The sequence below is a fragment of the Chroicocephalus ridibundus genome, chromosome 23 (assembly GCF_963924245.1).
Source record: "Chroicocephalus ridibundus chromosome 23, bChrRid1.1, whole genome shotgun sequence".
Lineage (NCBI taxonomy): Eukaryota > Metazoa > Chordata > Aves > Charadriiformes > Laridae > Chroicocephalus > Chroicocephalus ridibundus.
Window position 1 is genome coordinate 5,569,822 of NC_086306.1, and position 18,793 is coordinate 5,588,614.

Genomic DNA, 18,793 nt, shown 5'->3' on the forward strand with positions numbered 1-18,793 from the left:
CAAGTCTCACTCATTATTCTATTAGACTTTAATGGTGTTCATAGGTTGTTTAGGATTAATGAGGCAAAAGTCCTCAATCAAGAAGCAATTTAAGAGTACATCGCTAATTCCACTAAGTTCTGTAAATGAACTAATTCAATACTAGTTGACCTTTTTATTTTGGGGGATGATTTGTATCTGTATTTTCCCCCAGCGGTGCCCTTATGCAGTGACAATTTGGAAGGGCATTTCTGGCCCAATGACTGAAATCAATCATGTTACAAGTAAGATGAACACACAAGTCAGGAGCAATACACTTTAAAAATGTACTGGCATGCAGCCCAGTAGTATGAGGATTATGACAGCATCTAACTGGATAAGTAAGAATCACAGTTCCTTCAGCTGGGGAGAATGAAAGGCAGAACCAGGACAGTCCATCTACTAGGAAAGATTTTAAAACCTTACTAACGTGAACTGAAATTTACAGTGGCAGGGCATGCAAAAACAGTTTCTGTCTTCTAGCTCCAGAAAATAAACATTATACCAACTAACCACCTTCTCAACAGAAGTCTTCTTGAGCAGTGACCCTCAAAGCACCAAATGGCTCCACCCAAAACAAATGGTTCGGTCCCACTTTTGTGGTGCTTTATACTAATGCGTTTTCACCTCACATTTCTAATTCATGGAAGACATGACTGTGCTTCGTTATTGTCAGTCAGCTTGTGGGTGGTAACTTATGAAGCCATTGCAACTTAATGGCTTGCAACAGTCCCTCCTGAAAGCAAGATTAGATGGTACCTACTGGCCCCAAGAGCACATCATTAAGAAGGAGCGATGGAGGGAGAAAAGGTAAGGGGAAACTCTTACGAAATTCAAAGTGTAACCACACATCACTTTTGTAATGTAAAAGCTGATCTGGAAATGCTAGTTTTACAGAAACTCAGTGGTAAAATAAAAAAGTAAAAATAATGGGTATTTTATTAACTCATGATGAACAGACGAATCCTGGAAACACTGGAATAGAACCACTACATGATAAGCAAGCTCACTTAAGGGAAGTTTTTTAGTTGCCAAGACAATTGTTCCAATCAATAATACTATAGTTTATACCTGGATCAAAGCCGTACTTTCCACAATGCTTGTAAGTGAGGTACAATCAATTTGGCCGGGTGCAGGGCTGAACTGGAGAAAACAGGGAGAGCAACAGAGCTGCAGGGAATGTCTGAGTAGCTGAAGATGTGTACAGAGGAGGGCGCAGAGAAAGTAGATGAGAGGCTTCCTTACAGGTTAAAGGACAGGATTGAACTTGGAAAACAGAAAGTAAAAAGCTGTAGCAACACCTTAAAGAAATTAAAAATAAAGCAGTGCCCTGCCTTGTGGAAGAGATGTGAACCTAAAGACAAAACGTAGCGTTGAACTTGCCTTTATATATTACTCAATCTTGTCAGTTATCTGTCTTCCCTGACAATTACTCTGAAATATCCGAGGTGCACTGTTGATGTCCTCCCTTATAACAGAAATAGTGATATCTAAACACTAAACAGTAAAGTATATTCATGGCACCGTTTCACTCGATTGTCTAATAAAGAAGAAAAAACAACTTCCTACTTCAAGACATACCATCTCCTGGAAGAACTGACAAAGACATGACATTGCATTTTTTTTACATGACAAGCACTTTCTCAGAATTTTACCTGTGAATTAAACGTTAAATCAGATGTAAAATCCCACCACAAATGAAAGTTAATGCACCAAAAATAGTTGGAGTAGGCAATGCAAACACTCTGGCCATCTATCTGCTGGTAACGACTCTTAAAGGGCAACTCTAGATATACATATATACAGTATGTCTTTCTCAAACTTTCCTTCCTTCCCTGACCTCCCAGACATATTAATGCCTGCTGCAAGTGCAAGCAGGGAAAATTCTAGACCTGAGAGATGGCTACTCTTACAGTCTAACACCTCAGATTAAACTGAACACCATTTCACAGGAAAAGGAAGAGAGCCCTGTGGAAAATGTCAAAGAAGAAAAGAGATTTTCAGGAAGCTCAAAGTGCAGTAATCATACTAGAGAATCATATTGGTTTTCCCAGTAAGTGGTTAAGTGTAGTTGACTTTTACGTATTTACTTGCCTTGCAAACATTTTCCAATGTTTAAGCTGAAAACCATACACAGTTTGTATTTAGTCTGTGGAACTCAGTAGACGAAAAAACATTTTTAAACCTAGAGGAGATTTTAAAGCTATTAACCATATTTTTCTTTCTTTTTACAAGACAAAATACATTTAATGTCATGCTTCACAGCCTAAGTGATTGTGGGCTTCAATGGGAAGAATTGTTGGCCTATCCCATTATGCATATTTACACAGCTGGACAAATCTGTAAGAGCCACTTGAAGAAAATTCACAGGAACTGGGACTCAAAATACATTATTTCTAATCCCAGTTCGGCTACAGAACATGTGAGTGACTTGAGCAACTTTCCTCTAAAAGAGGGAACATTTTCCTACATCACAGAAGTTTAACAAGCCAAGACAGTTATTTTACCTCATGTCATATGCATATAAAAGAATAACTATACATCCCTCCTTTCAAGCAAAGCTTAAATTAGGTTAAATGCTGAAGTAACTTCAGAACTTTTCTGCTCATCCATCAAGCTAAGAAAAACTAGAGAAAGGTTTAAATGAATAGTTGTTATTCACTTGCTCATCGTTACGTTCTCTGGGAAGCCTTTGTTAGACTTAACTCGAGACCAGCCTCTTGCAATATGCAGTCACATCAGATTACTGCTCCTTGAAGCCTTACGTAATGGAACGGACACATCTCCTTCTGCTTTCAGTCTACGTTCTTGCTTTAATTATACACATTGTCTGTTATGAAACCTTGTCATGTTGTCACAAGTGGCCTCTGTGCTGAACTTTGCCTTGTCAAGATAGCTTCATCATTCATAAATATTTCAATGAGAACCAAAGACTGCTTATGAAAGATTGATTTCTTACAGTTCACTGACCCTTCCTTCGAGGCCTTTTATTAAAATTAGAGTAAATCCATCCTAGAAATCTGAGCATTAATTGTTAATATTACAGGCTACTGAAACAGAGTCCTCAAGGAAAAGAGATACTCTGCTGGCTTAAAGTGATACATCACTAGAAATTAAAGGCAATCAACAGAGTTTAAATATGTTAATTTTCACACTCAGAACCAAACAGAGGTCTTTAATGGACTTTACATTAAATCAGGCAGGTTGAGTGCTTTGGAGGCCTCTTGTCAAAATTTGGTTTGGAAAATTGAACAGCAACCAGTGAGACGTTTGGGCACCCAGGAGAGGTGGCTGAGCCACCCGCCGCTGCCTGCTGCATTGGGCAGAGCTCCACTACCCACCCGCTGGGAACCTGCATCTCCTCAGGTGCCGTTGAGCCAGCCAGAGGCACGAGGTCAGGAACCAAGCAGTGCAGGTAGATCCTCTGTAAGATCTGCCTTTAAAAGCTGTTTCTGTTCTTATCTCATGCCTCATGTACTTCAGCATTTTAAGTAGCTGCAACTTGACCAAGGGAGTATGGGTGAAATTATTTCCTGAGGTAAATTTACTTCAGAGAGAAAAATATATAAAAAAGGAAAAGGACGGAAAAAGAAAGGCCCACAGAAAGCTCTTAAGTCTGTAAGTGTCTCAGACCCAGGGTTCTGTCTTCCAAATTGCACTATGCATACAGGTGATGCTACGTAAATAACAAATCATTTAGCTGATCAAAAGCACTATGACAGCAAAGGTCTGTCTCTTTTCTTCACATTAATAACATCTTGATAACATCTTGGCTCTATTTCTCCAGGATATTTTCATTTCCCAAGAAAACGACTGCTAGCATCCTAACAATATGCACATACCTCAAGGACAAACCTCAGCGAAATATTTACTTAAATATGTTCTTTGGGGTATATTTCTCATCTATTGGGACATATTTACGATCATCAACTGATCCCTCTTATTATTTTATATCGGTAAACACAACTAGGAGCTTTACTAAGGGCATTTAGTGTTGTATTTATAATTTGTGTGACACATCCAAGGAGGATACATAAACTACAAATTAATCTGATATTACTCTATTCCTAGACATCGTATTTCATCATTCTAGGGGCAATTGCTAATTTACATAAAAAGTCTATCAAGCCCCTAAATCCAAATGATCAATTACTTGTGAACCTTCATTGTTAAGTGGGGTTAGAGAAAGACAGGGACATCATTACCAGCTTAAATGTTTTTTATTTACTTAAAGTCATACTTTAATGCAGTTCTGTCAAGAATGCAGACCTGTCCTTGTACTCAGCACTATCTGCTATAGATATGCCAGATGGCTTGACAGCCATTTGGGAAGCTTTGTATGCCAGAGCGCTCACCTGCAAGAACTAAAGACAGCAGGGGTGAGAATTTTCTGCCCACTTTCACCTTTAAAAAGAGTTGAGTGTCAACCACCCAATTCAAGACAGGATGGAGAACTAGGGGAATGAGCTTCCAGGTGCTCTGCACCCAGACCACAGGTGCTTCCTTGTTGGCCAGTAGAAAAATTCATAAATCAAATGAAGAATGTTGGGCAAGTAATTTTGTTTCTCCTCTAATTACAGTCTACACTACGGCAGACAAATCAAAATCTTTCCATACTGTATTTACAGTTGCCTTTTTTCATCCTATCTCTCCCCAGCCCATGTTCCGCTTTTTTCTGAGCTTGAAAGCAAAGGCCCAATTGTGCACCAAGCTCCACACGAGCAGCACGGCCTCCCTGTGTTGGGAGTGGGAAGGATGCTCCGTCTCAATGTAAACTGCCACCTCCGCATTTAATCTCAAGGTCCAAAACAACACTCTCTGCAGTTCCTGGGAGCACAGATGACCTCAAGACAATACTATTTTCTGTTCATATTCAGATTTTCCCTGCAGATGAAACACCATTAACATTCAAAAACTAAAGTGTGTCATATTCCTACAGGTATAATTCCAATGGTTCATTCAACATGGTTAAAAAAAAAAAAGAGAGAGAGAAAAAAAAATGCCACGAAAATGCCCACACCAAACACTCTCAGCAATTAACCAAGGATGATTGATGAAACGCAGACCTTATAATACCGCAAAGTTACTTACAATACTCATGTTTAACTTTGTGCACAAAATAAAACTATATTCAACATATTGATTAGTACATACTAATCATCAATAAGAACATTCAGGTTAGGGGAGAGGGTGAAGCTATGTATTGTACTGAATCTGTCAGCTTGTACTTTCTGAAATCTAGATGAATGCAAACAGACTAAATATTTTTTTTCCTTCCTCTTTTAAATCCTACATTGCAACTTTTCAACCTGGACCAGAAGTTTCCTTTCAGGTGGATAAACAAACAGGGGCACTTCCCACCTCTCAATTACTCATGCATAAAATTTCATTTCCAGAGGAACTGTGAAACCCTGAGCTTTTATGATGAGAAGCAAATTGACACTTGAAAGTCATGATTATGGTGAAGTTCTGATTTCACTGAGAGAATATAAATAAATTGCATAGCCCAGCATTATTTAGTACGTAGCTCATCTCAGGGGAAAAGGTTGCACCATGAAGACAGATCTGAGCCTCCAAGGCTTCAATCTTCCTGTAGAAACAGCTGATCCCCTGATTATGGAACCCAAACACTGAGCACCACAGCAAGGAATTTAGGACAAGTATTAAAAAAAAAAAAAAAAAGAGGCTTACAATATGTTAGCATTGTTAATTGCACTAGGACCTTTTCTCACCATTTTCTTCTTAGATTAAGACGTAAAGTACCCTTTGCCTCTTTGGTGCACTATCCACAGAACACATTACCTAAATTACTATGGGGGCTTCTTGTGAATTCTGGGCACAGTTTATTAGCACAGGGCTGCACGTAGTTCACTGTGTGCTGGCACATTAAGCACACTGCCTATCTCTGAACTTCTATTACACCCTATGATAAGCACATCACAAATATTAGTTAATTGAACTTTGCTAAGCAGGAAAGTAGGGCCACCAGATGAATGATCAAACAGCTGAAGTGCTAATTTGAGAGCTGGATAATCTATTTTCATGTCCTTGGTCCCTCTTGTCTTATGGTTGTTTTATTAACTCCTGAGCAAGTTACATGGCCTTTCATTAGCTCTGCAAAACAGGAGCATCACAGGTGAGCTTCCAAGGTAAATAAATACTTTAAATGATACGAGGCATTTAGAGTTGCTCAGAATAGGTCATATCAAGGGTCATTTAAATATTTTAGACAGCTAGTAACTACATTGTCTTTACAGACAGTGGTCTCAAATAGGAAGATACCAAAATGATTTGCCAAAGTCACACAGGAAGCACCTGTCACAACTAGCAATAGAACCCCCCGCTCCTGTGTCCCATCCCTTTGCAAAAACAAATAAAAAAGCACACCATTCAGGGGGAAGTACGTATGCTTCTCTAGAAAAAAGAAAATAATCCACAAACAAAACCTCCTCTAAATTTATGGCAAAAAATACACAGTATCTTACTTCTCACCATTTTTAGAAGTGTCTCTTGATTACACAGTGTAGTTGCAAACTACAAAAGATATAGAAAAATACATCATATAACCCCCTGGCAAATTCCAGGGTACTCAGCAAGTGCTGTTTCATCATTTCAGCCCCAGTTAAAACTCTGCTGCAAGACCTCTGGAACCAATGCACTCAGCATTTTCCAGTATTGCAATTAATCCATCTGAGTGAACTTCAGAAGGTATGTTAAATGGTAATGACTTGGGTCATTAACTTTAACAATGTCAGTGTGTTCGCACCATCATATTAACCAAATTAGCGTGCATATTATTTAATAGTATGCTACACACAAAGAAAACTCTTTCAATCTACAATCGACAGCACAATCCTGAAAAATATCAGTGATTCAAAGTCAGATGCCTACCTGTATGATTCCCACTCCAGACACCTGCAAACTATTACCTAAATGGCTGTGCACAGTCACATCCCCTCCCGCACCCCTTTTTTTAAACAGAATACTTATCTTTAAGAACTTTCACTGCAGCAATACTATAGGTAGCAAATCATCTGTATTGTTAGAGCTTAACCTCTAAGGAACTACGGGGGTTTATAACTAGGGAAGCTAAGTTTAGCTACGAAATAACGCTTACAATGGTTTCTATATATGAGTTGATCTTTTTTCTCTGACTTGGAGCAATTTCAAGAAGGAATATCAAACTCAGACTGAGCTACTAGGACTAGCAGTAGACAGATCACAGAGGGAGAACAGGAAAAGAGTACCAATACAAAGAACCCTGAAGCAGACAGCAAAGGTTACAGATTATTACCTTTCTTCTGGTTGGGTGATCTGGATATCTGGGTGAATATACTATACACATTACTCTGCGTGACTGACCCAGCACCTAGCACCTGAGACATAAAGCTCCACGCCTTCTTGTATAAACATCAACTGTCCATGAGTTAAAAATGTTCTTTCAACCATAATTTGTCAGTGTCCTCATGTTCCAGCATCTCCCATTTGCCTGTCGGCATTCTCTAAATGCCAGTGCTGCTCAGAGCTCTTCCCTTGTCTTACTTTCTGAATTGTATGGTGGCTGAACACATGGAACAAACCCAGGGTATTGCTGTGGGTGAAGATTCAGAGTTATTTCCCTGCATAGGAAAGCGCTACGACATTACAGAATGAGCACAACACCAAGAACATAACCCCCAATGTGGTCATCAAGTGGCTGGATATGAGGAAAGAATCATATATACTGTGGAATGGCTTAAGCTGAGTCAACTCAGTGAATCAACACATTCCCTGCAGACACCTAACAGCTGGCAGAAGTGAGCTGGCTGCTGTCTTTGCCCGCAGCATTCCACGGTTTTCTTGTCAGCGCTGCAAGAGTAACAAATTGCATCTGCTGTTGTCTTTAAGGTGGCTGCAGATTATTGTTTAAACCTGAATTCTCTTCTCCCTCCAAGTACCTTTGAGTGCACCCGTGCACACTTTGGGTCTGTATTTGCAAGGACCTTTGGCACTGTAAAATATATTATGCATGCCATGACAAATCAAGTGGATTCCCTCAAGCCACCTAAGAAGACAACTAACAACTGTTGAGCAGATGTCATAGTTTCATATTCTCAAAGTTTTCTGTATTTTGCTTTGTGACTTTAAATGTGTAAAGTTTATTGAAATTTTTTGTTTTAATGAGTCCATTCAGTGGTTATTAAAATCACTGCCCTTCCTACCAAATAGGAAAGTGGCTTCTCCAAAGACATGACTTTCAGCTTAAGTCCACAGGCTACATCTTAAATGGAAAGGAACAAGAACACTATAATACACTTAATATGGCATTGAGAAGGTTACATGTTGAGAGAACCCAGAAAGGACAGTCAAGGACTAGGAATGGCAGAGAAATGTGGAATAACTTAAGCGGCATGTGCTTTAGCACATTACCTTTTCATTACCTATGATTCTGGGGGAGATGAACTTGGATCAAGTTAAAGACAAGACAATAAACTCATGGCTGCATGAGAGCCTTGTTGCAGACTATCAATGAATTGGACAGATCTGTTCAAAGAACAATACATCAAGACCCATTTCCCACAAATTCATTTACCACAAGCCACCAGTCACCTATGATAGGTTATATACATCAGCAATTAGAGAAGATTTTAGCTGGTAACTACCAGGCAAAATAATCCTACAAAGAGCCCCTGACCAAATTGTTTTTCTGCTCTGGGTTCCTGTATGTTGCCCACTGATTAGCTTGTTTCACAGTCATGACAAAAAGCAACATAAAACATGTTGAGGGATTTTTTTTTCCTTTTCCCAAAGTAACAAGTAGTTGACACCCATTTAAATATTCAACAGTGCAAGTGTTCTGCCATTTAGTCTCATCACGTTGCTACACTGTGGAAACACTGGCTCAGTTCACCTCTTAGATTTCCCAGCAGAAATAACACAAGTCTGGTGTGAACTGAACATTTGTGATAAGCAAACTTCCTCCTGCTGTTCACAAACTGAAACCTGAAGACAGTCAGCAATGTGCACCTTCCTCATTTCTCCAAATGGCTGTTGCTTCCATGCCTTTGCAGAGACCTAAAGCTTAATGCCAACACACTTGCTCAGTCATTTCCTAAATTCTGCCACTCACAACTACTAAGAAATACCCCAAAAATACCTATTACGTTAGACTTGCAACCAGAAGTTGGACTGAGGTGTGGGGCAGAAGGCAGGAGAGCTATTTCTAACTATTCCAAATGCCAAGGAACAAAGAAAATCTCTGGGACCTAGAAAAAGAAACCGTGCTCCTGTTTATACACAAGTACAGCAAAGCACCGTTTCTGCTCTTAGAAACATTTATCACTTCAAGTCTCACCAGCAGGGATTGTTAGCGCTGCATTAGGCTGACATCTGGCAGAGAGGCTGGGATAAGGGGGAAATGGAGAAGAGCCGACTGAGAAGTTGCCAAGAAGACGTAATAAATTCATTCCTCTGACACAGGACCAAGCTTGTCATTAAATGTCAAGTGCTAGATTAATAGCTGTAGGGGACCTAAATCTCTGTTTCAACCTCTAGGCTCTTAGCAATATACACTAAAAATCCTCCCCCAGAAACACTGCCTCTGAACGGCAAAGTATTTTTGCTCTGTTTTCAGTATGGTGTTGGACTGACAGTGGACTTGCAGACAATCATACATTGCTGTTACCCATAACAGAGTTGAAAATACCAGTTTGCATTTTGACAAGTATGAGCCAATGTAATGCAGTATGTCACCAGTACCTAATGTAAGAAACTAAGTAAGACCTGGATTCAGATGCCAAATCAGGCATTCCTGATTTGGGTATGAAGTATCCAAATCTAAAGCCTGCGTCCAATCAGTCCTAAATCAATCCTTTTGGCCTTAAATTGGGAAAAGAAAATCAAAAAAGAAAATTCAGAAAAGAAAAAAAGAAAATTGAGCCAACTAAAAGGCTAAAGGAGGCAGCACCTGGAAGTGAATGCATAAAGGATTTCCCTTGTGTCTTAGAGGTCCTATCTCCCCTCCTCCCATTAAATTCAGGTAAAAATTTTGCCCATTGTCCTAACAGGGAGTCAGATGGGTCCCTTCTATCTTTTTTCCTTCCCTGCCCTTGTATTTTCTGCTATGTGAAATGAATAAACAATCTAGGAACACGTTCAACTTTGCAGAGTCTACCTTCCTATTCATAGTCCAGACACTGAGGCCAGCCTGAGGCAATGCTCCTAAACATGCAGCAAATGCCAAGAAAATTAACATGAACTTTTTTATCTTTCTTCCTTAATTTTTTTTCAACAAGGCACCCCATTGAAATTCAACATACATTTTAGTGAAGCACTCTGATGCTGGGTGACCTTTGTGTGACATTTTCTTTGCATATGTGCACCAGGAGAGACCAATCCACCCTTTAACAACTCCATAATATAGCACCATGGCCATGGCAGGGAATGATAGAGACTGCTGTGATGAGTGCTAATTCTTGTGACATTGGAAGGCTCCTTAAATCAAAGCACTGAAACTGAGAAGAGAGGTGCATAACTACGAGGTTTATTGATCATTCGTTACCACGTGAACATAATTCTACCCTGAGAGAACTCCACAAAGTCCCTGTATTTATGGTATCGGGGCACCTACCAGTTTTTACCAAATAAATAACAACCGTTTAGCAGAGCTGACAAAAAGAGAAAGAAAGAGTTAACCTTACAGGCTACTAGCTTTGCATATTTAGTATACTTTACCTATACCTTGCTTTCTACTTCCAAACTAGTCTTAATGCTAACACGCGACTCCCCCTGCTTAAAACAGAAAGGAGCTGAAATCCCGGAGCAGAGAAGACTGGTACAGCAAACCTCAGAATACCCATCTATGAAACAGTAGAGACAATAATTTAAAAGAATCCAGTTGCCAAAGCTGTTATAAGTCATAAACGGGTCACTATTTGGATAAGTTCTGCAGGATTCTTGATTAAAAAAAAAAAAAGAAAGAAAAGAAAAATAAACCTCTATAGCAGGCTCTTACAGTTTGCTTGGGTTTTTTTAAATACTTCTGTTAAGTAGAATTAGCTGCTTCACAGACAGTAAATCCACCAGTGGAAACTCTTATGCATTACCACATTGTGAACATCTGACCTCCAACACTGGGAAATAATGAAAAATTAATGGATCCAGATGTGCCAATCCTGCCAATGGACAGATGTTCATTTTACACACCATTTAGAAATCCCCAGAGCATTTGACTACATGATGATAAAATTACTAAATAATAGGAAGAAATGGAACAGTGTTTAAAAAGTGAAATCTGCACTTTTCCAATATATGAAAACACACAGAGACAGGTATGCAAAAAGATTACACTAAGAACACATCACAGCTACGGCAGCAGCTTTAATTCAGGAATTTCTAATAGGACAACTTGCAATTGCCACTATTAGGCACAGCCCTGATTTCATCCAAGTCATACCTAATGATTCCAGCATTAAAGAAGTGAGAAATAATTTGAAGAAACAAAACACACTCAAAAATCATCACTACATTAGATATTTGACCAGTCCGAATCCATTCCTCTGCCATTAACTAACATCTCTCTTATATTCTCTTCTGGAGCTCTTCTGTCTTCTTGGAGGTGATTTTTTTCTTCTATTATACTTGTCCAACATGGCACTTACCCTTTAACGAGATACAGATAAAACTGTCCCTTGTCAGGTTGTGCTTGTCATGCCTAAAGAGGGTTTTACTACATCATAAAACCACAAAATGCCCCAGTATTTAAAAGATATCTATCATTCTATCATTATGTCATCCAGGTTCTGCACACAGTTCTTTGCAATACAACAACAGATCCCTGAGCAGAAAAGCAATGGAATAGCTGCTGTGTTGCATGTTCCCATGCGTTTGGACCTGTTACATGAAGGACTGAATGCTGATAGCTCATTACAGGCTGCAACTGCAGATAGTGATAGTTTTCGTTGAACTGTTGCCGTAGGGTCTGGTTTTGAGACCCTGCACAATTTTTGTGTGCCAGTTGTGTGGGGCCAACCCAACCCCCCCACAACTGCTCCTTGCCTGGCGTTCCTAACAGCCTTCCGCCTCCATTTGCAGCCGCCTCATCGGCAAAGCTTTCAGTCTGCAAACGAGCATCTGCTTATGTGATACCGAACAATTTGTTACATTAGATTCTGAAAGCATTTTACTAAGGAGCTTATTTATGCTCGGTGCTTTGATAATGACTCTGATGAACAAACTTCAGGAGCAGAGAGAGAAAATGGAAGTTGATGGTGTTTGAACATAATTTCAATGCTGACTGCACAAAGCTCAACCTTTCAGTAGCAATTCTGCCTTTGTTCCTTTGATTTTGCAAACAGTTGACAAAGGCAATTCTATTGACCAGGCAGAGTTGATTAAAATACTGAATTACAATGTTCTATGGGGCTCTCAGCTATACTGTCCTTCACCTATAGGCTTCCTCTATCTCAGTCAGGTAGCACAGATTCATCTTAGTAACTGAACTACAGACCCATTGCTGTATCTTGTTTACTATCCATCTTGTCTCTCCTGTTGACTTGTTCCAAGTACTTCAAAGAAAGAAGGTATAAGCAAGTTTCCAAAAAATCTCTCATCTGCTAGTGGGGAGGAATACACATATTAGACCAAAACCTGCACAGGAAAGTTTCTCCTCAGCCCCACAGAGTCAACGATTGCCTTTCAGCGTAAAAAACACGAGGAGCAATATTGCCATTGGCACATAAACAAAGGCTGATTTCAGTGTTTTTAGAGGGGTACTACTGTGACCCTCACAAGTTTAATTTTCAGCTCTAAGTGCAAGTTACAGGGGAAATGCATTGTCATGCCGTATATAGTTTTCCTCCTTTGTAAAATGGAGTACATAATAAATATCTAAAAGCAGGTATCTGCCCAGACAAGGTCATGTGCTTACGTTACTTCCATTATCACTGCTACTGCCTTCAGATTTCAGATGCCCCTTTACATAAAAAACACAATAACAGAGAATTCATTCCCTGATGCCTGGTACTTTTTAAACTTTGACAGTAATGCAGAGTGAAAATACAAAAGACTCAAGCCCCTTCTCATTAGGCAATGACTTACATCTAAAACTGTCCAGCTGTCTACAACAGTGTAAGTTGTTGGGCAGTAAAGAATCTGATGCTGCATTAAATAGAAGTGGTGCTTCTGTACAAACGGTGCTGATATGCAAATTTTGCTGGTGGGGAGGGGATTAATAACTATCAACAACATCATCCGATAAAGCAAGCCAATCATCAGCTCTCCTGTTGATAGGCCTGGGAGCAAAAATACAGGAAAAAACCCTTGTACAGGAACAAGCAATTTAACAAGATCCAGAAAAAAGAGTCTTGTATTTTCTGGTCTTTCAATTTCCTTTCCTTATCACACATGAAACCTGCAGCTCTCCCCATCTGACTGGTGACTCTCCTCGGAAGCACCACCTTCACCTTGTCCAGAGTTCCTGCTGTACTCGCGTACCACATCGCATACACATTGCATTCTATCCAATGCTCAGAGCTCACAAAAAGTAACTGCTTCCAGTAACAAAGTAAACAGGATGAAAAGTACCCCTCCCTACAAAAAACGGGAATCAGAAGAGATGACTCACTAGCAGACCTTGTTTATTAGAATGCCCCCCTCTTTTCCTTTTAAATCTTAGAGAATGAAACTTCCCGTTGTTGACAAGAGCCCATAAAAGATGCAGAACTTACACAAACCACTTTCTTGTCTTTAGAGGTAATCAGTCTGTTACTGATGGACTCGTGCCTCTGTTACCGCTCGTTCCGCACTGAGCGGAAGCACAGCCAGTTTGGATCGCAGTGCCATCACAATTGCCTCCCCCAAGGTCACATTCAGCTTGTGGCAGAGCAGGGAACAGGCTGACAAGAGGCTACCTAGTGGCTTATTTTGTCAGAGTGGAAGTGCAGACCCAGTAAGACAGAAGAATAAGCAGTATGCCTGTGTGATGTTACCATAGGGTAAGAGAAGATGTACACGGAGAGCGGCACAGTTTGCTGTCCTCACAGCCCTGAAAACGCTCGCTCCCATGAAGAATACAATGCTGTGCTTCTCACTTAGCATTCATTAGGTCCTCAGTGGACATTAACTGCAAAGACTTATTTACACAGTTTGTGGAGAATAGCACAATGATTTATCAATCCCCAAAAGAAAAAAAAGCCCAATTTCTCAGCTGAGATTGGAAAAGAAAAAGAGGGAAGGGGCAAATCCTTCGAGCATAAACAGATTGCACTATTTATACACGAAAATGTTTTCTGCATCTATAAACTTACCGTGCCCAAGTACTTTAATTAATCGCAGTGGTTGCTATGGCAACCTTCCTAACTCAATTATAGATCTACAAAGAGGTGCAGTGTACGTATGACAGAGAAGCAGGTAACTCTTTTGCTGGAACTGAAGTAGGGAGCACAAAAATAAAAACATTGTGCAGTCACTGTCAGAAGGTACAGGACAGATGCAATGGATTTTTGCTTAACCAGATCCGACCTCCCAGGTCCCTACCAACTTAAATTATCCTATGATTCCACCCACTCTGTAGCCTCCTGAGGGATGACACAATACGGGAACATCATCGACAGATTTGTGCCAAACTAAGTGACTAAACAAAGCTGAATTCACTGGCTCCATCCTGAGCTGAGGCAAATGGCAACATGACAGGTGGAGAGGAAAAAGGTTTTGGTGAAAGAACTGGAGCTTTTGACAGGATGAGTGAACTCATAGGGCCTCCAGCTACTGGGGAACACAGCTTTCACAGGAGGCTGAACAGCATGACCTTAACAGGTAGAGCTCAAGTACTTGACCCTAAAGGTTGCATTCTGCTCTGCTACAGATTTTCCCTCTGACACCACAAAAGTCACAGTCTCTGTTGTTTGTACCTCAGTTCCCCATCTGTAAAATCAGGACTGTAATTCCTGATTCCTAAACAACTTAAAGAGCGAAAAATTACTGTGAACTGCTCCAACCCAGAACAGATAAGGTCTGTTTCAAGGTTACTATCAGATTAATGATGCTAAAAATTGATGATTTATGGCCAGTTCTCTCTCCCACCAAGTACTAGAGGAGTTACTATTCAGTTGCAGAGGCTGGGCACTAGAGAAGACCCAGTGACTTTCCTGCATTAGAGCAGACAAACGGTCTGCATCACAATCGGTATTCTGTCTCCGGTAGTGATCTAGACGTTTCAAAAGTAGCTGCAATGTCCCCTATTTGTGCCACAGCACTGAATGATCAACAGAAAAGGAAAGGCAGGAAAAAAAGAAGTGAGAAGAAAAATGGCACTTCCTCTTAGCCTTATCACCTGAAATCTGAGGACTGATAACCTTTACATTTATTATGAACAATCATCTTGCTGTGTGAACTGGGTTCCTTTGTCTTCCACACCTGCATTGCTCATATCTTCATTTCTCTGGCATCTTTTTCAGGAATGGACTCCCATGACAAAAGAGACACTACTTTTCCAGCTCATTTGTCTGTCATCCATTGTCCTATATGTGACTTTTAGTCACTGTGGCAAGATACTGTTTTGCCCCTCTACAGATCCTGTCACTTACATTAAGTGTCCTTTTCTCCCATTTTAGATGAAATGCCTTGTTAGATATTTCTAAAGGTGTCTTTAGTGAGACATAGTGATATTTCTTACCCTTTCTGCCCCCATCCTTCAAGGTCACAGACAGAGATTTCAGCTTGTTTCTTAAAGGTTAAATGCAAGTTCCAGAAGAGCAACTTGAACTTTGGAGAGCAGAAAAAAATCACAACCTTCAGAGAATACAATATCATTATGTGAGAAGTAGTGAATATGAATGATAAACTAGCAGCTGGAGAAGCTGGACAGAAAATAGCAGCTCTCTTTCTGAACAACAACTTTATCTGTCTTCGCAAACCAACTACTACTTTTTCATACTTTTTTCTCAAGCCTGCTCTGCTCTGAAGAACACTGCAGCCTGCAGAGCAGGAAGTTGCCAGAGGCTTTTTATTTCAGCAAAGCCCCCCACCAGCTGTGACTGCGCTCCCTGAAGGGTATACAACCTTAACTCTTCAGAGATGGGTATTTTCCAGTCTACAGGCAAACAGAGGCTTACTCAAAGTCAGAGTGTTCACAGGTTGAACACATTTTGCTCTTCTCTTCAACAGGCACTTTAAATCATAAATTCCTGCTCAGCTTTCTACACCTGTATTACTCTCCTAGGGCTGAAATTAGCCCAATACAAAGGAGCTTATCCTTCAGGAAATATTTTTACTTTTTTCCTATTCTCTACTCTTTTCTGTGCCCATCATTTTCAGCACTGACCCTTCCAATTTACTGGGCTTACAACAGATAACTGCATAAATTTATATGGTTTCTATACATACTGGAATTCAGACTAGGTGATATTATAATCTCTGCTGGCCTTAACTCATTCAACCAAACAACTGTTAGAGCACATAGCTTAGCTGTGCAATGCCTACACTTCAAACCTTTGCAGGAAAATCCGAATCTCAATCCAGACTCAAAAAATCAGAATCTCAGTCAAATGCACTGATCTGAAAGGTCCCTTCCAATCTAGACAGTTCTATGATTCTATGACCCTGTGCGCATTGTGATCACTGACAGCAATTTGTCCATTTTGCATCAACTTCCTCTCAGGATCTTGCAGTATTTCACAGTTGTAAAAAATACAGAACATTAGAACTACCAGTGCATAAATGGGTGCTGGGCAGCCACTCTTCGTTTTAGCATACCTGACCTGCAAAACTGTTGTTTCAGTTAAGTCTGGACTGTTTGGATACATGTGCTCACGGCACAAAACCTTGCAAGTGGAAACTACTTGAAAAACTACTTTCAAGTCTCACAACTGAAAGTCTGTTTTCTCCAAGCACAGACTGCTAGTATTTGGTCACCCTATTTCATGTTCTTCCACTTTGAGGAAACCCTATCTGTAGTCCCATTTTATTATAGATGGCCCTGCCACACTCGTGCAAATGCCCTGTCAAACGAAAGCCTGGAGCGACAAAAATCACAAGCTTCTACTGTTAAATCAACAATAAAACAGGCTTTACAGTGAGAAATTGGCCAACCAGCTTTAAGTAATGTGGTATCCTAAGTGGGCTATACTAAATTTAAGCTGCATTTATATACATCCAGAATTTTCTTCAGTCTATCAAGGCTCCATCTTTAAAAGTGGGTTTTTTTGGCTCTTCAACTTTTGTACTCATACAGTTCTGGTAATTGGACGTGATTTTTACCTTGGCAGCATTTGTAGAAGCAGAGTCTGATAGGGAATTAATCCATGCCTCACTAGCATAGTAGCAGTCTCTAAGGGCCCGGATTATCAGGGTTAGTTCAGCAGCTTGCTCCGCTATCGCATATTATACATGACTGGACACCTCTAAGGGCCAGAGGCACTGCTGAGGAATTCCAAAAACATCTTACTGGAGAACACAGCAAGAGAAAGGCATTCTGTTTTCTTCATCACAGTATGGTTTAAGCAATTAAAGACACAGAGCTAATCTGTTGCAGTTGCCAACTACGGCGTTCAGTTGTTCTTGCAAGTTCAGGGACGACTGCAGGTTTAAAACTTATTTATTAAACTACATGAGATTTCTCCTTATCAGCAAATTGATGACTACATTAGGATCACCAATGAAAGAGTTGTAGACGCTGGCACCTTTCTATACATATTTTACATATACTTATATTTGTAAATATATGTATAAAAGAGACACTGGGTTAAAATAGCTAAGAAAATGGTAGATCAGATACTTCCATTTCCTGTTCTCGTTATTCAAGAGAAAGGGAGATCAGTGGACCAGAAACAAAGAAAACTTACAAAATCTAGGAAATGTTATGTTATGCCATGTGCTATTTGCTGAGAAGCACTAATCAGATATCAAAATTCTAAAACAGGATAAAAAAGCAATACCAAGGTACTTAACATATGCACGATGAAAAAAATTCTACCTTTGCACAGATTTAAGAAAAGAAAAGAAAAATTGACCTTGCTTCAGGGCATAAATCGACCTCTAATGGATCAGGATTTTTCCTGCAAGCAGGTCTTAATTAAAAAGTGCACAAAATCACTTTGCAACATAATTGTTAGTGGTAGCCACTATTGGAGAGGTTATTAAATTAAAGTACTACCAGACTTGATAGTACCATATGGCCATTCCCATGCCACTAAAGAAATAATTTTTACACATCCGGAGTGGAAGTCAATTACCGTAACTGGTTGCTATCCTGCCTAGAAAAAAAAATCTGGACAAAACCCATCTAACTACTCTCTACATATATTCCCCATGGAAACCAGCATTCTCAGAACTGTCCAGAACTATGCAGTCCATAGAAGAATACAAATCATACGGAATGAAGGGATGCAGGACACCCACAGTGGTAGTAGCTGTAAGGCCTGGTTTGGAACCAAAGCCAGTTATTCATGTGATTTCAGAGTGATCCTTGCTGTTCAACACTATGGCTAAGGATTTAACAAGAGACATTCAAGCAGTGCACCAAGAAGCCCAAACACAACCATTTCTGCTATTCACAGTTTATCTTTGCAGATTTCCTCTCTTCCTATTCCTCTGGTTCTTCTCCCAAGGGAGGTCAGATGTGGAAAACAGCAGGCTGACCTTTAACACTGCTCTAACACTTCACCTTCTTCAAGTCCTTTACAAAACAGCTAATTAAACCTATTGTTCCCCCCAGTACAATGCAAAAGCACTATTCCTAGCCCTGGAGATCGAATTCTCCTCCTAATTGCATCCTGTACAGTACATTCTAACAAGTCAG

The 18,793-nt window shown here is 40.0% G+C and overlaps 1 protein-coding gene across 1 annotated transcript in view; it reads left to right on the forward strand.

Annotated features, from left to right (window-relative positions):
• The first annotated feature begins 238 nt into the window (after positions 1-238).
• Positions 239-18,793, forward strand: part of KCNU1 (potassium calcium-activated channel subfamily U member 1) — a 344,169-nt gene continuing 325,614 nt past the window's right edge. Inside the window, 1 exon segment of the mRNA XM_063358923.1 lies at positions 239-263. Coding sequence (XP_063214993.1) covers positions 239-263 — 25 coding nt within the window.